The 21590-nt window shown below is 38.1% G+C and overlaps 1 protein-coding gene across 4 annotated transcripts in view; it reads right to left on the reverse strand.

Annotated features, from left to right (window-relative positions):
* Nucleotides 1-491: 491 nt before the first annotated feature.
* The window catches only part of RUBCNL (rubicon like autophagy enhancer), a 103898-nt gene continuing 82799 nt past the window's right edge, over nt 492-21590 (reverse strand). For all 4 annotated transcript variants that reach the window (XM_053708011.1, XM_053708010.1, XM_053708009.1 and 1 more), the window contains 2 exons: nt 14260-14350; nt 492-1389 (listed from right to left, as the gene is read on the reverse strand). In XM_053708011.1, the coding sequence (XP_053563986.1) occupies nt 1238-1389; nt 14260-14350 (243 nt within the window). In that variant the 3' untranslated portion in view covers nt 492-1237. The remainder of the gene's footprint in view (nt 1390-14259; nt 14351-21590) is intronic.

The following is a 21590-nucleotide window of genomic DNA, read 5'->3' on the forward strand; positions in this document are numbered from 1 at the left end:
TTGTTATGTAAGCCTGTTTTTTGTACTCATGTATAGAATATTGCAGGGCTCGACAAACCCAGGAGCCTGGTAGCCACTGGCTCCTAGAATTTGACCCCTGGCTCCTAACGTTTTGAGTTATTCTCCATATATCTATATACAACCACCACTGTCTGGCTCTTAAAAATATGTGTTCCTAAAAATTCTCGCTGGCTACTAATTTTTAAACAGATTTGTCAAGCACTGGAATATTGTTATGGGAAAGTGATTACTGGATTTATTTTTTTGATATATTGAGATGTATGTATATTTTCCAGTGTCTTTGTTTTTGCTTATTCTACATAAAAATAAATCTTGAATATGTATAAAAAACAACAACAATATTATTACACAAATAGTGCACAACACAAGGCAAAATCTGATGCACCTCAAACTGCTGCTCAGCCAAAATATAAAAGTATTAATATAAATAAAAGGTTACAAAAAAATAAAAAAAAATTACTGACAAAGTGTTAGTTCAATTTTCCAGATTTTAATATGAAATGTTCCACAGTAAAGATCAATATATATTTAATGTAAAACTATCATACTATGTTGTTGGTCAAGTTTTTATAAACCAATATGATTGTTCAAATTGTTGTCTGCAGAAAACTTGTGCTGGAAAAGAAAAATGTCATTTTAAAACTTAAGTAGAGGGGTTAAAATGCCAGGCATTAATGATACCTCCATAAAAGTTACACCAGTTGATTGTGCATCACCCATGTGTTAGCAAAGTCATATTTCGTATTCATAAAGTCGCATTTAAATAAAAATGTCAGTTCCTAAAGAACTTACAAAAATGAATAAAAAACAAAACTGTAAACAATTACAATGGCAAAGTGACAATACCAGTTTCAGTGCATGAGTCTGATTAATATTGTTCAATCAAATAATTGTAACCAAATGATATATAAAGAATGAGTGTGTTCTAACCAGACCCCGTCTTCCAAAAAAAATACCCGTGAGAGTCCTTGACTGCAGACAATGTAGCATTAGGACATTTTCTGAATGAATATGTTAAACTTAACAGCACTAGAAAAACTATTTTTTTTACAAAGTAAAACAATTGAAATATAAATTTACATAAAAACGTCATGAGAAACAAAAAAATAAAAATAAAAAAAAACTGTACAAAGTTGAGTTTGCTTTGCAAAAGCACTCTTTTCTTAAATAAGTCCCTGAGTACATTTTAAAAACATATACACAAAGGTTTGTAAAATTATGCTGAACACAGAACTAATGGGCTGAACTCCTCTTCGTCGCCTTCAGAGACTGGAAGCACATTTTTCACTGCTTTTCGCGCCTCGATTCTACGACACTTTGGGCAGTCGTCTGTCTTGAAACATTGTTTGTGATAGCATGTTTTGCAAACTGAAAGTGCAAGAGGAATAAAACCCAAAATGTTTTCTTTAGTTACTAAAGTTCAAATGCAATTGAATAAATATGTATATAGAGAGTTAGACAGAGCTAGAAATAGAGAGATACAGATAGCAATAGAGAGACTTAAACAATTTACAGATTGTGTTCTAAGCAACTGATAACTTAAATGTACAGTTCTCAATTTTAAAAAGTTACATGAACATTCAATAGAATATTTTTTGTAAATTAGATTGGTCAACTATAGATCAATATGCTGAGAATAAATGACACTCATAGTTAATACACTATGCTTGGAAAATTCTGTTGCCACTAATACACTACACAGAGAGCCCAGCGCTATCTAGAGGAGACGTTGTAGATGATCAGTGTCAACTGTTGTGATTAGAATAGAGCAGCATAAAAAGGAGGACATTTGTAAACAAAACCGTTTTTTTGGACATTCAGGGACCTTAATTTTATTTATTTTATTTAGACTGCTTCAAAGGCAGTGGCTAATTAATAAATTAAAGAACTGTTGGAAAATATAGCAACAGCACAATCAGTCTTGCAGAACGCAGACCTCCCTATTTGAGAGGAGTAGTCCCTGATTCTGAGCTGTCCCACTAAGACAGCCATATTTCCCTATTTGGAGCTTATTCCATAGCCCTACCCACAAAAGCACCCAGGCATAAGCACAAACCACTCAGACAGATACATAGTCCGAGCCACTAGCTACCCACTATCCCACCCCCTTACACAGAAGGACCGTCCCCATCAAACTCCCGAGTCCCTGATACCCAGCCACAAATGTTGGGAGGTAGGAGAATAAATGTTCCACTTTGCAAAATTGTCGTATTATGAGAAAAAAGACTAAAGACCAGAACTTGAAGACAACCACTATTCGGTTTTGTTTTTTCTTTGTGCTTTCCCTCCCTGATCCTTCTATTTCAAGTAATATTAACACTGGATTTGTATTGATGTTCCAATTTCCCCCTCCATAAAGTATAGAAGGGCACATTGTTTCACACAATACCAGAGACCAGTACACCCACAAAGTAAATTTATGCTTACCTGATAAATCAATTTCTTCTATGATATGACAAGTCCATGGATTTCATCCTTACTTGTGGGATTTATCCTCCTGCTAACAGTAAGTGGCAAAGAGCACCACAGCAGAGCTGTCATTCGACCGAAGTTAGGAAGAGAAAGGAAAAGGCAAAGGTGCAGAGGTGACTGAAGTTTGTAAAAAATATAATAACTAAATCTGTCTTAAAAATGACAGGGTGGGCCGTGGACTCGTCATATCGTAGAAGAAATGAATTTATCAGTTAAGCATAAATTTACTTTTCTACTACAAGATATGACGAGTCCACGGATTTCATCCTTACTTGTGGGATACAATGCCAAAGCTACAGGACACGGATGAAAGGGAGGGAACAAGACAGAGACCTAAACGGAAGGCACCACTGCTTGAAGAACCTCTCTCCTAAAACCAGCCTCAGAGGAAGAAAAAGTATCAAATTTGGAAAAAGTATGAAGAGACGACCAAGTCGTAGCCTTGCAAATCTGTTCAACAGAAACATTGTTTTTAAATTCCCATGAGGAAGCCACAGCCCTAGTAGAATGAGCTGTAATTCTTTCAGGAGGCTGCTGTCCAGCAGTCTCATATGCCAGGCGGATGATACTCTTCAGCCAAAAAGAAAGGAGGTAGCCGTAGCTTTCTGGCCCCTACGCTTTCCAGAAAAAACAATGAATAATGAAGATGATTGACGGAAATCCTTAGTCGCCTGCAAGTAAAACTTCAAGGCAACGACCACGTCCAAGTTATGTAACAGACTCTCCTTCTTAGAAGAATTAGGACACAAAGAAGGAAAAACAATTTCCTGATTAATATTCTTATTTGAAACAACCTTAGGAAGGAACCCAGGCTTAGTACATAAAACCACCTTATCAGAATGAAAGATAAGGCAAGTCACATTGTAGTGCTGAAAGCTCAGAAACTCTACGAGCAGAAGAAATAGCAACCAAAAACAAAACTTTCCAAGATAACAACTTAATATCTATGGAATGCATGGGTTCAAACAGAACCCCTTGAAAAACACTAAGAACTAAATTCAAACTCCAGGGTGGAGCAATAGGTGTAAACACAGGCTTAATTCTGGTTAGAGCCTGACAAAAAAACTGAACGCCTGGAACATCTGCCAAACATTTGTGTAGCAAAATTGACAAAGCAGAAATTTGTCCCTTTAAGGAACTTGCTGATAACCCTTTCTCCAATCGTTCTTGGAGAAAGGACAGAATCCTTGGAATCTTAACTTTACTCCATGAGTAGCACTTGGATTCACACCAAAAATGATATTTGCGCCATATCTTATGATAGATCTTTCTGGTTACAGGCTTACGTGCCTGAATCAAAGTATTGATGACCAAATTAGAGAAACCCCGCTTAGATAAAATCAAGCGTTCTCCAAGCAGTCAGCTGCAGAGAAAGTAGATTTGGATGTTGGAAAGGCCCTTGAATGAGAAGGTCCTGTCTCACTGGAAGCTTCCACGGAGGCAGAGAGGACATGTCCACTAGATCTGCATACCAAGTCCTGCGTGGCCACGCAGGCGCAATTAGAATTACGGAAGCTCTCTCCTGTTTGATCCGAGCAATCACCCGGGGAAGGAGAGGAAACGGTGGAAACACATAAGCCAGGTTGAACGACCAAGGCACTGCCAGGGCATCTATCAGTTCGGCCTGAGGATCCCTCGACCTGGATCCGTATCTTGTGAGCTTGGCATTCTGTTGAGACGCCATCTGATCCAATTCCGGTCTGCCCCATTGGAGAATCAGTGAGGCAAATACCTCCGGATGGAGTTCCCACTCCCCCGGATGAAAAGCCTGTCGGCTTAAAAAGTCCGCCTCCCAGTTGTCTACTCCTGGGATGTAGATTGCCGACAGATAACAAGAGTGGGTCTCCGCCCATCAAATTATCTTGGAAACTTCCGTCATTGCTAAGGAACTCCTCATTCCTCCCTGATTGATGTAAGCCACAGTCGTGATGTTGTCCGACTGGAATCTGATGAATTTGGCCGAATCCAACTGAGGCCATGCCTGAAGCGCATTGAATATTGCTCTCAATACCAGAATATTGATTGGAAGTAGAGACTCCACCTGAGTCCATACACCCTGAGCCTTCAGGGAATTCCAGACTGCACCACAGCCCAGTAGACTGGCGTCTGTTGTCACTATCACCCACGAGGGTCTGCGGAAACACGTCCCTTCGGACAGATGATCCAGCGACAACCACCAAAGAAGAGAGTCTCTGGTCTCTTGATCCAGATTTATTGAAGGAGATAAATTTGCATAGTCCCCATTCCACTGTCCGAGCATGCACAGTTGCAGTGGTCTGAGATGAAACCGAGCAAACAGAACGATGTCCATTGCTGCCACCATCAATCCAATTACCTCCATACACTGAGCCACTGATGGCCGAGGATTGGACTGAAGAGCTCGGCATGTATTTAGAATTTTTGACCTCCGTCAGAAATATCTTCATGTCTATAGAATTTATCAGAGTTCCCAAGAAGGGAACCCTTGTCTGTGGAATTAGTGAACTCTTTTCTAGATTCACCCTCCACCCGTGAGCTCTTAGAAAAGACAACACTGTGTCTGTATGAGACTTTGTCAGATGATAAGTTGACGCCTGAATCAGAATATCGTCCAGATAAGGCGCCACTGCTATGCCCCGCGGCCTGAGAACCGCCAGAAGGGACCCTAGAACCTTTGTGAAGATCCTGGGTGCTGTGGCCAACCCGAAGGGAAGAACCATGAACTGAAAATGCTTGTCCAGGAAGGCAAACCTTAGGAACTGATGGTGATCCTTGTGGATAGGAATATAAAGGTATGCATCCTTCAAGTCCACGGTAGTCATATATTGACCCTCCTGGATCATTGGTAAAATTGTTTGGATGGTCTCAATCTTGAAGGATGGAATTCTGAGAAACTTGTTTAGACTCTTGAGATATAAAATGGGTCTGAACGTTCCCTCTTTTTTGGGAACCACGAAAAGATTTGAGTAAAATCCCTATCCCTGTTCTAGTCTTGGAACGGGACGAATTACTCCCATAGTAGAGAGGTCTTTTACACAACGTAAGAACGCCTCTCTTTTTATCTGGTTTACAGACAATCGTGAAAGAAGAAATCTCCCTCTTGGGAGAAAATATTTTGAATTCCAGTTGATAACCGTGCACCACGATTTCCAGCGCCCAGGGGTCCTGAAAATCTCTCGCCCAAGCCTGGGCAAAGAAGGAAAGTCTGCCCCCTACTAGATCCGGTCCCGGATCGGGGGCCGCCCCTCCATGCTGTCTTTGTAGCAGCAGCGGGCTTCTTGGGTTGTTTACCCTTGTTCCAAGCCTGGTTAGGTCTCCAGACGGACTTGGCCTGAGCAAAATTCCCTTCCTGCTTTGAGGAGGAAGAAGAGGGTACTCCTTTAAAATTCCGAAAAGGAACGAAAATCTTAACAGACTTATCCTGAGGTAGTGCGTGACCTTTACCTCCAGTAATGTCAGAAATGATTTCCTTCAACTCAGACCCGAATAGGGTCTTACCTTTGAAAGGAATAGCCAAGAGCTTTGACTTAGATGACACATCAGCAGACCACTATTTTAACCATAATGCTCTACGTGCTAAAATGGAAAATCCTGCATTTTTAGCCGCCAACTTAGCAATTTGAAAGGCGGCATCTGTGATAAAAGAATTAGCTAGCTTGAGAGCCTTAATTCTATCTAAAATATCCTCTAAAGGGGTCTCAACCTTAAGAGACTCTTCTAGAGCATCAAACCAGAAAGCCGCTGCAGTAGTAACTGTAACAATGCAGGCTTTCAGTTGTAAAAGAAAACCCTGATGAATAAACAACTTTAGAAGACCCTCTAATTTCTTATCCATAGGGTCTTTGAAAGCACAACTGTCTTCAATAGGAATAGTTGTACGCTTAGCCAGGGTAGAAATAGCTACCTCCACCTTAGGGACAGTCTGCCACGAGTCCCGAATGGTGTCTGATATGGGATATTTTCTTAAAATTAGGAGAAGGAGAGAATTGTATACCCGGTCTGTCCCACTCCTTCTTAATAATCTCCGAAATTCTCTTAGGAACCGGAAAAACAGTGTAAGCAGGTACTTCTAGATATTTGTCCATTTTACACAATTTCTCGGGTGGTACCATAATAGGGTCACAGTCGTCCAGAGTCGCTAAAACCTCCCTAAGTAACAGGCGGAGGTGTTCCAGCATAAATTTAAAGGACATGATGTCCAAATCTGTCTGAGGTAACACACTTCCCGATTCAGAAAGTTCTCCCTCAGACAAAATTTCCCTGACCCCCAACTCAGATCCCTGTGAGGGCACATTGGAAATAGCCAACAAAGCATCAGAGGACTCAGTATTCACATTGATTCCTGTCCTACTGCGTTTACCCTGTAACACTGGTAATTTAGATGACACCTCTGTAAGGGTAGTTGACATAACTGCAGCCATATCCTGCAGAGTAAAAGAATTAGACGCTGTTGAGGAACTCGGCGTCGCTTGGGTGGGCGTTAAAGGTAGCAGTAGCCACAATGGACGTTTTTAACCTTATTTGTGGTTTTAAATAATTTTAAGAAAAAAAATGTACTGCGCCTTTAAATAATAAAAGCGCAATAATTTTTCTGCACTGCACAAAAAACAATTTTTAGCACTAAAAAATTATACCATTTCAATTTTGCCAAAAATTATTGCAATATTCGAGCAAAAACTAAATCACCCTGTAAAGAGTCTTTTTATTTAGTAAATAAACTTTAAACAACGATAACAGCCCCTGCACCTCACCACAGCTCTGCTGTGGCACCTACCTGCCCCCAGGGTACTCAAAATTGATTCAACAACGATCCGGTGACTGAATCTCAACTTTAGGTCCCACCGGAGCAAGTGCCTGCTGCCTTCTAGTGAAGAGAAACTGTGCGTCTGAGCGCGCGAAATAGGCCCCGCCCACCGTGGACATCACATGGACTTACTCCATAACCGCATGGGAAGCGGTTTCAACAAGCCATGTGGTCCCCTGATGTGTTTATACCACATATCGTTATGCCATAATAAAACTGTCTCCATAACCGCATGGTAAGCGGTTCTAATAAGCCATGTGGTCCCCTGATGTTAACGCACACACAATATGCCATACTTAAATATAGAAAGTGTCACAGTTGCCTCTCCCAGTGTAAAGCCCCTATTGAATTACATACACATCGTAATCAATATGTACAAACCAGTAATAACAGTAACACCCTAATCCATCTAGGTCTACTGCTTACCCCTTCCCTTCCAGGGAATAATGTCAGCCAGTTCTGATATAACAAGTCTCCTCAGAAATAAAGACTGAACATACCTCAATGCTGCTTGTAGCACGACACCGGTCTCCACACTAAAGATTTTTCTTGCACTACCTTCAGAAACTCTGTGGGAACCAGAATGGATCTTAGTAACGTCTGCTAAAATCATCAACCTCAGGGCAGAAAAATATCTCTTTATTCCACTGACGATTTCTCCCTGAGGAAAATAGTACTCACCGGTACCATTTTAAAATAAAAAAAATTCTTGATTTAAGAATCTAAAACTAACACCTCACTTTACCTCTTCCTATTACTAACACAGGCAAAGAGAATGACTGGGGGTGGAGGGAAGGGAGGAGCTATATATACAGCTCTGCTGTGGTGCTCTTTGCCACTTCCTGTTAGCAGGAGGATAAATCCCACAAGGATGAAATCCGTCGACTCGTCATAGAAAAAGGGGCTGTCATGGGTAATGTTACAACTATAAAACAACAAAACCATAAGGACTCATTGTGAGCGGCAATTTAACAAAAAAGTGTAAAAATAGGTCATCTTCAAGATATTTTTAATTCTTCTGAATATGCAGAGTATTACTCAACTCCAGGGGTTACAAATGGGCAACAAGGGACATAAGCAAACAGTCTTTTTTTAGGCAGTGATAATTTCCAAATATAAGCTTTATACGTAGCAACTCAAAAAATGTTGGTACTTCGATTCTCTGTAAGCTAATGCTCCGACTTGTAAAAATGAACAGTTCAAATACTCTGGTCTTTAACTATAAAACATGGCTTTTATTTGTAAAACGTAGATAAAAGTTTAAATTTAGACACCTTGGTGTTGGCGGTACGTAAAGACTATATTGTTAACCTTTACCTCCGACCCCCTGTTGCGCGTCACCAGATGCGTTTCGCTGTAGCTTTATTGATGGTCTGGCGACACACAACAGGGGGTCGGAGGTAAAGGTTAACAATATATGCTTTACGTACTGCCAACACCAAGGTCTGTGAATTTAAACTTTTATCTACTTTTTACAAATAAAAGCTATGTTTTATAGTTAGAGTGTTTGAACTGTTCATTTTTACAAGTCGGAGCATTAGCTTACAAACAATCGTACCGACATTTTTTGAGTTGTTACGTATAAAGCTTATATTTGGAGATTATCACTGCCTAAAAGAGACTGTTTGCGGTTTCTAATGGACAACGCCTGCTGCTAAGGAAAGAAACTTGTGTTTTCTTGTCCATGTATAATTGTGCTTTTATGGGTTAAGCACAGGCAGTAATCTCTTTCCCGCTGCTTTAGCTAAGAATATTCGCTAATTAACAAGGGACATAAGACATAACGCAGTCTAGTTATGTTGTGTAAGAGAGGGAATCTGTGAGCGTGTTTGTGGTATTAGGTCAGTGTGTGAATTTGCAAGCTTAAAAAGGGACAGTAAAGTCAAAATGAAATGTTCCTGGTTCAGATTGAAAGTTGTTTTAAAACTGCATGCTCTAACTTACTTCTGGTATCAAATTTGCTTCATTCTTTTGGTATCTTTATTGAAAAGTAAAACTAGTTAGGCTCATAAGAGCTCAGGAGTGTGCACATGTCTTTAGTGCTCTATGGCAGGCGTGTTTTGCAACATTTGTAGCTTTGTTATACAATGTTGCAAAACACAGCTGCCATAGAGCACTAAAGACACGTGCACACTCCTGAGCTCTTATGAGCCTACCTCATTTTACTCTTCAATAAAAAGATATCATGAGAACTAAGCAAATTTGATAACAGAAGTAAATTGGAAAGTTGTTTAAAATTGCATGCTCTATCTGAATCAGGAATGTTTAATTTTGACTTTACTGTCCCTTTAAGTATGTGATACTAACTATTAAATGTGACCACAAAATCATATACTATATAACTCCTATAAAGGAATATGGCATCATACTTAAACTAACAATGTCGCTGCCGAACTCCCTCAACATCTGCCAAAGGGTATCCACTAACCCGTACATTTGGAAATGTCTTCCATATATCTTCAAGTCTATAACAGTAATGTATGATCATTATTTGCAGGAGGAAAGAAGCTTCACGTATTTTCCTTCCACAAGTTAATTTTAAATCCCAACTTTTCTCCTTTCTTAAATTTTTGTTTAGCCATTTCCACCCTTGTGCTGAGCCGTTTGAGTTTTTTATTAAAATTTTAATAAACGAAGTGATAAACAATAGTGTGTTTTTTTTCTATAGTCAACAGAAGAGGTTGTCCCAATATAAAGGAGGGCCTTTTGATTATAATGTTATAAAACTGATCTGCACAGACTCCCATGATTAAAACTCAAATTAGGGGCTTTATTTTATAGAATGGCTTATGGGTTTAAAACAAGGGGTCATTAAGTTTTCTAGGGCTTTGTGATGTGTAACATGTTAAAAATGTTTATTTTTAAATTGTGCTTATACTTTAACCCTTAAGACACACTCACCTAGATTACGAGTTTTGCGTTAGAGGTTGTGCAGTGTTAACGAGCCGTTTATGCTCACCGCTCACTTACAGACAGCGCTGGTATTACGGGTTTTTACAAACCAGACAAGAAGTAAGCATTGAGAAAAATTTTGCTCATTACCGCACTCCAATGCCAGTGCTGCTTACGTTAGCGTTGAGCTGGTGTAATGTGCTCGTGCACGATTTCCCCATAGGGATCAACGGGGAGAGCCGGCTGAAAAAAAAGTCTAACACTAAATACATTTTATGTCTACACCTAACACCCTAACATGAACCCCGAGTCTAAACACCCCTAATCTTACACTTATTAACCCTTAATCTGCTGCCCCCGACATCGCCGACACCTACATTATAATTATTAACCCCCAATCTGCCGCTCGACACCGCCGCCACCTACATTATACTTATGAACCCCTAATCTGCTGCCCCCAACATCGCCGACACCTACATTATATTTATTAACCCCTACTCTGTCGCCCCAATGTTGCCGCCACCTACCTACACTTATTAACCCCTAATCTGCCGCCCCCAACGTTGCCACCATTATATTAAAGTTATTAACCCCTAAACCTAACACCCCTAACTTAAATATAATTAAAAGAAATCGAAATAAAAATTCCTATCATTAACTAAATTATTCCTATTTAAAACTAAATACTTGCCTATAAAATAAACCCTAAGCTAGCTACAATATAACAGTTACATTGTAGCTAGCTTAGGATTTATTTTTATTTTACAGGCAAGTTAGTATTTATTTTAACTAGGTACAATAGTTAAATAGTTATTAACTATTTAATAACTACCTAGATAAAATACAAAAAGTACCTGTAAAATAACCTAACCTAAGTTACAATTACACCTAACACTACACTATTATTAAATTATTTCCATAAATTAAATACAATTAAATTATCTAAAGTACAAAAAAAAAAAAAACACTAAATTACAGAAAATAAACAAATTACAAGATTTTTAAACTAATTACACGTAATCTAATCCCCCTAACAAAATAAAAAAGCCCCACAAAATAAATAAAATCCCTACCCTACATTACAAATAGCCCTTAAAAGGGCCTTTTGCGGGGCATTGCCCCAAAGTAATCAGCTCTTTTACCTGTAAAACAAATTACAAATCCCCCCCCCCCCAACATTAAAACCCACCACCCACACAACCAACCTTACTCTAAAACCCACCCAATACCCCCTTAAAAAAACCTAACACTAACCCCTTGAAGATCACCTTACTGGGAGAAGTCTTCATCCAACCGGGCCGAAGTCCTCAACGAAGCCGGGAGAAGTCTTCATCCAAGCCAGGCAAAGTGGTCCTCCAGACGGGCGGAAGTCTTCATCCAGACGGTATCTTCTATCTTCATCCATCCGACGCGGAGCATCCTCTTCGACGGCTCTTCTGGAATGAAGGTTCCTTTAAATGACGTCATCCAAGATGGTGTCCCTTCAATTTTGATTTAGCACAATTGGGTGCTGCTCCACTTGTGAGTACCTTTTTGATAACCTTACAAACTTCTTTCACCAACTGTATTACACCAGGAGGCGCCTTTGTCTTTTTGTGATTTCTTCACAGAGACAATCGGAATTAAGGTAGAAAAAAATAGAAGATGGGCCCGCTCCACCGCGGATGGCTGAAGATAGAAGATGCTGTCTGGAGGACCACTTCGCCTGGTTTGGTTGAAGAGTTCTCCCGGTAAGGTGATCTTAAAGGGGTTAGTGTTAGGTTTTTTTAAGGGGTATTGGGTGGGATTTAGAGTAGGGTTGATTGTGTGGGTGGTGGGTTTTAATGTGGGGGGGGGGGATTTGTAATTTTTGTTTACAGGTAAAAGAGCTGATTACTTTGGGGCAATGCCCTGCAAAAGGCCTTTTTAAGGGCTATTTGTAGTTTAGTGTAGGGCAGGGCTTTTTTTGGGGGGGGGGGATTTTTTTATTTTGTTAGGGGGATTAGATTAGGTGTAATTAGTTTAAAAATCTTGTAGTTTATTTATTTTCTGTAATTTAGTGTGTTTTTTTTTTGTACTTTAGCTAATTTTATTTAATTTAGGGAATTAATTAAATTATAGTGTAGTGTTAGGTGTAATTGTAACTTAGGTTAAGTTTTATTTTACAGGCACTTTTGTATTTATTTTAACTAGGTAGTTATTAAATAGTTAATAACTATTTAATAACTATTCTACCTAGTTAAAATAAATACAAACTTGCCTGTAAAATAAAAAATAAACCCTAAGATAGCTACAATATAACTAATAGTTACATTGTAGCTATCTTAGGGTTTATTTTATAGGTAAGTATTTAGTTTTAAATATGAATAATTTAGTTAATTATAGTAATTTTTATTTAGATTTAAATTATATTGAAGTTGGGGGGGTCAGGGTTAGGGTTAGACTTAGATTTAGGGGTTAATAACTTTAGTATAGTGGCGGCGATGTTGGGGGTGGCATATTAGGGGTTAATAAATGTAGGTAGGTGTTGGCGATGTCAGGGACGACAGATTAGGGGTTAATAATATTTAACTAATGTTTGCGAGGCGGGAGTGCGGCAGTTTAGGGGTTAATATATTTATTAAAGTGGCGGAGATGTCCGGATCGGCAGATTAGGGGTTAAAACATTTTTTTTTAGTGTTTGCGATGCGGGAGGGCCTCTGTTTAAGGGTTAATAGGTAGTTTATGGGTGTTAGTGTACTTTTTAGCACTTTAGTTATGAGTTTTATGCTACGGCGTTTTAGTGTAAAACTCTTAACTACTGACTTTAAAATGCGGTACCAGTCTTGACAGGAGAGGGTCTACCACTCACTTTTTGTCAGACTCGTAATACCGGCGACATGCAAGTCCCATTGAAAAAAAAAAAAAGAGGATACGCAATTTACGTAAGAGGATTTGCGGTATTTCCAAGTCTGGCCAAAAAAAGTGAGCGGTACACCTGTACCTCTAAGACTCGTAATACCAGCAGGCGTTAAAAAGCAGCGTTAGGACCTCTTAACGCTGCTTTTTTAACCTAACGCACAACTCGTAATCTAGCCGACTGTTTGAAAGGTGATTAGTCTTGGGGGTTTCTTTTTTTTTGTGTGATTCAGATAGAGCATGCATTTTAAGCAACTTTCTAATTTACTCCTATTATCAAATTTTCATTCTCTTGGTATTTTTATTTGAAAAGCAAGAAAGTTTAGATGCCACCCCATTTTTGGTAAACAACCTGGGTTGTTCTTGCTGATTGGTGGATAAATTCACTCAATAAACAAGGGCTGTCCAGGGTTTTGAAACAAAAATAGCTTAGATGCCTTCTTTTTCAAATAAAGATAGCAAGAGAATGAAGAAAAATTAATAAGAGTAAATTATAAACTTGCTTAAAATTGCATGCTCTATCTGAATCAAGAATCAAGAAATAAAATGTGGGTTCAGTGTCCCTTTAAGGCAGCAGAGATTGGGGGATTTTAATATGTAACCCCCATCCAGCTCCCTTAAGCTCTGTGAAGCTTTCTTTGACTTGGTAACGTCACTGGTATCTCTTTACCCCCTTCCCCACCCTCAGAGATGCTGAAACCCTTTGCCACCTTATAGTGCCCTGCTACATGCAGGGCGTGGGGTACTATAAACTGTGAAAGCCCCCACCTCCTGGGATGATGTGGCTATCGTCCTCATTAAAAGCATCCATAGTTAAAAGGATTAAGCAATATATAAGGGTGTGGCGTTAGCATAGCATTTTCTATGTGTGCATAATGCAAATAGATAAATCTTACACTGCATTTTATTTTGCTTTGTTGAACTGCTGGTCTACTCTAAATCATAATGTCCAAAGACTCTGTTCTCATGAAACTAACGAACAATACCACTTTAACATACTTACTTGGGCAGAAACTAAAAGTCATGTTCCCTGCAATGCAGTTGATTATTCTCCTTACAAATATGATAAAAAAATAATGCCCATTTCAGCTGCATTATAAGACTATATCACATATTTCAAACAAAACAGACTTTTATAGATAAACCTACTGAAAGTGCACAGTTTCCCTAAAAGCCATTTAAAGAAACTAATTTCTGCACTGGAGCTTACGTACCTTCACATCGTCTACAAATGTCAGTCTGGAAGGGGAAAAGGATATCAGCACCATGACAAAACTCACAGATAAATCCTTTGGCTTGGCACAACTGCAAAATAATGAAAACAAAATTAACCATCTTAAAACCTTTTGAACAAAATAATTTTTTCTTCAAGCATAGGAACGAGCAGCAATTTACTGTTTATTTAAAGTGGTTTAAATTAACGGTTAAGTTAAAATTAAACTTTCATGATTCAGATAGAGCTTGCCATTTAAAACAACTTTCCAATTAACTGTTGTTACTAAATTTGCTTCTCACTCTTGTTATCATTATGAGTAAAACCAGGTAGGCTCATAAGGGCTCAGGAGTGTGCACGTCTCTTTAGTACTTTATGGCAGCAGAGTTTTGCAACATTGTATAACAAAGCTACAAATGTTGCAAAAACACTGCTGCCATAGAGTACTAAAGACACGTGCACACTCCTGAGCCTACCTAGTTTTACTCTTCAATAAACAATACCATAAGAAGGAAGCACATTTGATAAAAGAAGTAAATTGGAAAGTTGTTTAAACTTTCATGGTTCAGATAGAGCATGCAATTTTAACTTTACTGTCCCTTTAAAAGTAACATTTTTCACGCAAAAATATTTTGTGATTGAAATGAACAGGAAATGTTTGTTCACAATTCATCTCTAGGCGTTTATTGTTTGCATAGTTTTAATGGTGCAATTGTTTTGTTGCTCTTGAATAAATATTAATTCTCTTTACTGGTGTTGCTGCATTTTTTAAATTGATAGTTTTAATTGTGAACAGGTAAATACTTACAGAAACATGGGGGGGGGGAATGGAGGACTAAATTATAATCAAATCTAGGATTAATAATCCTCCTCTCTGCTTCTTTCCTTTAACAATCAGTTGATTTGCAAAGCGCATGGCAGAAGAGAAAATGAGATAAAACCGACAACCACAATGAGGTTATGTTCCAATAGGAGGAACACCTGGACCTGGACCTCAAGTAGGCCAGGAAGAGTTCACCTAAAGAATAAAGTGGACCATCACTCAGAACCCAAATTCAGATATTGTCATGCAAGTTTTCCCGTGCAGTGGTCAGTGTGTTATTTCTCACACTAGAATATTGGGCCCTAAGTGTTATTACAAAAGCCAGGTGAGGATAAATATGTGTCTAGAACATTTCTAGTTTATTTCCATACATAGGACCAGAGTCCTGTCAGTAAGTGGCCATCTCTTAGTTACTTCTCAAAGTCCTGTAGTCACCCTTCAGTTGTTTTCAGTAAAAAACTAGAACTTTCAAAAGGGACATGAAACCCAACATTTTCACGATTTAGGTAGAACACACAATTTTTAACAACTTTCCAGCTTACTTGTATTATCAAAAATTGTTTAATTCTCTTGGTATCATTTGTTAAACAAGCAGCAATGCACTACTGGTTTCTAACTGAACACATGGGTGAGACAATGACAAATCGGTATTTATATGCAGCAACCAATCAGCAACTAGAACCTAGGTTCTTTGCCGTTTCTGAGCTTACCTAGATAAAGCTTTCAGCAAAGGATAACAAGAGAAGGAAGCAAATTAAATAGAAGTAAACTGGAAAGTTGTTTAAAATTGTATAAAACATAATTATGACTTTAATGCCTTATGCAGGTTCATGTCATGGAGATAACAGTTGAAGCTAATAATCAGAGAGTGGAAAAGATAATCCGTCAGATATGTCTATTAAAAAGAACCACAGGAAGAGGGCCTGGTGGCGAATGGTCTCAGCGACAGACTAGCTAACCATGGACTTGAGATGTAAAGCAACAGATAGAAGCTGCAGTGAATAGGATAAATGAGATTATGAATATGCATCCATGAGAGCTACAGTGGTCTAAATTGACCCATCTGCTCTTCACTGCTACCGTAAGAGACTCTAAATTCTGGAAAGACTTACTCAATGCCTTAAAAGGCAGAACTGCACAAAGAGGTTAGCCCTTCCAGTAAAAAAAAAAAAAATTAACAGCTTGCAGTGATAAACTATGCCCTTGTCAACATGGGAGGTGCAGAATGGGTCCTAAAGGGCTTATTTACCATTCACAGAAACGGCTACCTGTGACCGGGTCCTTGGAAACTCTGGGAAGAAAAAAAGCTTCCTTTCAAATATCCAGCAGGAGGAAAAATAAAACAGTTTTGTAAGAGCTGCCAACTCTTGTCATTTAACTGTTGACAGAAGGAAATGAAAAGCTGGTTTTAAAAAAAAGGCCCACATGCCACCTGTAATTTACTTGATGACAGATTTAAAATGGGAACCAACAAGTGTCTCCTCAGAAGACAAACAAACATTCTGACAATTGCTAACCTCTAGTCCAAATCCTCTGGTTTTAATCTTGGTCAACGAGGCAAAAACTAGACAGCAGATGTTAAGGGTTTCATAGAATACAATTTCAGTTTGTTATTAACATACAATTGATTTGTTTTTCAGCACTTCACTTTATCAGGCTTGTCTAAATGTCACATTTCGGAATGTGGAAATGGTTTAGGCATAAAGTGGATGTTCATATCGGCAAACTGACAGTTAATTAGGGTAAGTCATAATTGATTTAGACAGATCTATTCTGCAAACCGCCACACCCAAGTTATTAGTGCGTCACTAGATATTTCATTGTTTGTATACAGGTTATACAACTACTTCATCTTAGACCACTGAGAGATAGATATATAAATTTTATATAGATTTTTTATTTATTTTTTTAAAAGGCTCATTCATTCCCCCCCATTTTGTTGCATCTAAACATGGTCATTTTAATGACCAATGACTAAATTATGCTTTCATGGATGTTCTACCCTAAAGGGTGCTGTTCCGCTGAAGCACTGGTGATCACAGGGTTAATGTGGTTCCTGTGTGCCTCTGAGTCCCACGCAAAACAGCATTAACAAATATTGGTGTCCCAGCACATGTTATCGATGTAACGGTCAAATCACCGCGACCACAGTGCTGTGTGGATATATGATCTGCCTCCTTCCACCTCTGTCTAGAACACGAAGTTGTGATGTGGAGAGAAAAGGATCAAAGTGTAACTGAAAAATACAGCATCAAACCCCCTTTTTACCAGCCTTTCCCCAAAAATGAACCCCCTTCCCTGCATGCAGCGATCACAGTAGCTTACTGTGTTCTTTCTCTTGGGTTTTTTTTTTTTACCCTTAGGGGTTACATTTGACTTAACTCTTAGGAGATACTTTTTTTATTTTATTTATTAATTTATTTTGGCGATTTATCTAGTCGGGGTGGGTGGTAGTTAGTCTTGGTCTTAAGGTAGTTAAGGGTTAAAAGACAAGAATTTTTTTTTATTGTGGTGTCCCTTTCCAGCCATTTTAGAGACCGGTTATGCGTCTTACTGTCCCTTTCGCTCTGTATTTTCTGTGGCTTTTGATCTATATCTAGATTATAAATATAAAAATGCTTAGGACGTTCAGTGCCAATGAGACTTACAACATTTTGACAGCTGACTAAATGAAACAGAATGATTATTCGCCTGATTCTGCAGGGCCCATAGCAGAAAGTTCGGATTCCCCTAGGACTACTTATGATGCAGATGACAGGGTAATTCCTGCTAATTTAACCACAGATGATCCTCTCTTCACAGCAACTCCTGGCATACAGGCTGACGTGTCCAGCTATAGCCCACTGTTTATGCATCTGTTTCCCCCTATGATAATGTTACACTAAATATCCCCCCTTTCAAAGCAAATAGTATGCCCTTGTTGATAAATTTAAATTGATGAGCTGCTTATATTTAAAAATAGATGTGGCCTTTGTGGGGTAATTTCTCATCATGAACTGCTAAAATGTTCTAGAATGAGACAGTCCCAGCATTTACTTTTGAAAAAATTTAAAAAAAAGCGTGCGTCTCAAACTTGCCCCTTGAACATCCACATATACCCTTTAAAAAATAAGTCTTTGTGGGATAGTTTGATCTAGCAAACTCCTAAAATACTCCAAAATAGGACATGGACCCAGCATCAAAATACAAATTGGGGGGGGGGGGGGGGAACTGAAATGGCTGGGTCTGAAATTTCCCTCTTCAATATCCACATGGGAATATTGCTGTACTCAAAGGAAGTAGCTGAGTATACTGCAGAAGCGCACATAAGGATTACACATATGCAGCAAAATATGTGTGTGTGTCAGAAAAAATGCTTATTACCACTACACTGGGTACAAACTAGTAAAAAAAAGTGGCCCCACGATAAGGTTCAAAATATACTATTTGAGATACTCTGGGGTCTCTACTTTAAGAAATGTTAGGTAATTTGAACTGTCAAACTGCTAAAATGTCCCAAATTGAGACATAGACCCATGAAATCCATGTATGAAAATTAACACTTTAAAAGCTTAAATGGTGATTTCTCACTGTAGCTTCACATGATAGTGTCAAGGGCCTACATTGGGGGTATTATTTTACTCAGAAGTAGTAGCTGAACACAATTTGGGGTCTTTTTGGGAGGCGGGTTAGACTTTTGCGAGAGATTTGACTTTTTAAAATAAATAAATAAATTTAGGCGCCGGCAGTCACTGGTGACTCCAGAAATTTGTATTTACCCTCATTTCTGGACATCGCTAGTTTATCCGACTAACAGCACTTTATGAACTGCCGGCGCCATATATGTGATACCCCGATGTGAGGTGAAATTATGGGTGGTGCGGGTTTCAGCAGTTGCGCTGAAGCTTGCGCTGCATATGTAATCTCGCCCATTATGTACTCTAAATCAGGACAAATTCATTTTCTTTAGCTGCCCTAATTAAGTACACTTTTTTTCTTTTTTGTTTTGTAATAAATAAGAATGTATATATATGTACATGTTATAAGAAATTAAAGACTTTTTCTTTAAAAGATTGTATATAATAATAATAATAAATAATAATGTGTTGGTGCAATAAATGAGAAAGATGGAAATTACAGATGAACACTCATAGCAAAAATGCTAAAATTGCTTGTGTCCTTAAAGGGATACTAAACCCATTTTTTTTCTTTCATGATTCAGATATAGTATGAGATTTTAAGCACCTTTCTAATTTACTCCTATTATCAATTTTTCTTTGTTCTCATGCTATCTTGATTTGAAAAAGCAGTACTGTAAGCTTTAGAGCCAGACCATTTTTTGTTCAGCACAAGGGTAGCACTTGCTGATTTGTGGCTAAATGTAGCAAACCAATCAGCAGCTCTACCAAGGTGCTGAACTAAAAAAATGGGCCGACTCCTAACCTTTTATTACTGCTTTTTCAAATCAAGATAACATGAGAACAAAGAAAAATTTATAATAGGAGTAAATTAGAAAGTTGCTTAAAATTGCATGCTCTATCTGAATCATGAAATAAAAAAATGTGGGGTTAGTATCCCTTTAAGGAGTTAAAGAAAAAAAAATAATGTCACTGGACTAGTTGAACAGACATGCAAATCCTGTTAGGTTCAGGATCAGGAGAGACAGCGTTTATAGCTCACTACTGTCTGTGCCAAAATAAAATTGGCAATGCAATATCCCGATAACTTCAAAATTGAATAGAAGTTCAGATTAAAACATCATTCAATTAAAAAACAAACAAAAAACACAATATTTAAAATCTGTATAAATTAAGTTAGTTAAAGATGGTCCAGTAGTGAAAACAGCAACTGTGCATAAATGTATTAAATTCCATTTTTTGACAAGCAGATACAGTATTGATATAGAATAACTAAGGCTGCACAAGATCCATCCCCTTCCCAAACTGGTAGAGTGATCTGGGCTATAGACTTGCCTAAAAAGGATTTCCTTTTCCATCTATTGAAAACAAGCTTACAAATATAGCTTTTAAACCAGTAAACAAATGTATGTTCTATTTATAGTGATCTGGGTCACTATGTACAAAAGTCATAAGCATTCTGTGTTCTTCCCAGGACCTCTTTAAGGGCACATTACCTGGCTGATTTTACTGACCACCAGATAATTTTTATGTATTTATTTTTGGAGGAGAATATACAATTATACAGGGATTAAAAGGGACAGTCTAGGCCAAAATAAACTTTCATGATTCAGATAGAGCATGTAATTTTAAACAATTTTCCAATTTACTTTTATCTCCAATTTTGCTTTGTTCTCTTGGTATTCTTAGTTGAAAGCTTAACCTAGGAGGTTCATATGCCAATTTCTTAGACCTTGAAGCCCACCTCTTTCAGATTGCATTTTAACAGTTTTTCACTACTAGAGGGTGTTAGTTCACATATTTCATATAGATAACACTGTGCTCGTGCACGTGAAGTAATCTGGGAGCAGGCACTGATTGGCTAGACTGCAAGTCTGTCAAAAGAACTGAAAAAAGGGGCAGTTTGCAGAGGCTTAGATACAAGATAATCACAGAGGTTAAAAGTATATTATTATAACTGTGTTGGTTATGCAAAACTGGGAAATGGGTAATAAAGGGATTATCTATCTTTTAAAACAAAAATTCTGGTGTAGACTGTCCCTTTAAGGACATCAATGCACATACATCTAAAAAAACTAAATACAGAGAATGTCTGAATACATAATACAGATGTGTCTATAGGCAAAGCAAGATAAAAACAGAGTAAATGCCTGAGCTTCACAAAAATAAAAACAGAGCATGTATTACTATTTTGGGGAGATATTTATACAGCATCATATTTGGCAGTTTCTCTCATGAACCACTTACAGCTTCAACATAATATAATGGGAGAATGAAGAAGAAAACTATAAATTGAGCCACTTTTGGACCCAACTAATATGGTGTTAAAATGAACCAACACTAGCTAACATTTAATGAGCAACTGATCAGTAAAACAGAGGCCTAAAACCAAAGTAAACTACTAAGCTTACAAATCATAAGAGTAAGAGGCTCAAGGGGAGGATTAAATGTATATTAGGCTGCTATAATAATGTTGGTCTAATATTAACTGGCAGCATCCTGTAGTCTAACCTGCTTCTCTAAGTATATTAAATAGGAGCTCCCTAGAGTTCAATCCACAGGGTAATATGGGATTGTGGTTTTCTAATCCCTAGTTGTGAGCTATTGTTTTTGGATCATATGAGCAAGTGAGGCACAGGTCACAAGCTAAAATACATCCTATATGTAAATCTATAGTTAAAGGGAAATTACACATTTTTTCTTTGCATAAATGTTTTGTAGATGATCTATTTATATAGCCCATAAAGATTTTTTTTTTTTTTAAATGTATAGTTTTGCTTATTTTTAAATAACATTGCTCTGATTTTCAGACTCCTAACCAAGCCCCAAAGTTTTATGTGAATACCGTCAGCTAGCTTCTCCAGCTTGCTCCTGTTTGTGTAAAGGGTCTTT

This window comes from Bombina bombina, chromosome 3, assembly GCF_027579735.1.
Source record: "Bombina bombina isolate aBomBom1 chromosome 3, aBomBom1.pri, whole genome shotgun sequence".
In the NCBI taxonomy this organism is placed as follows: domain Eukaryota; kingdom Metazoa; phylum Chordata; class Amphibia; order Anura; family Bombinatoridae; genus Bombina; species Bombina bombina.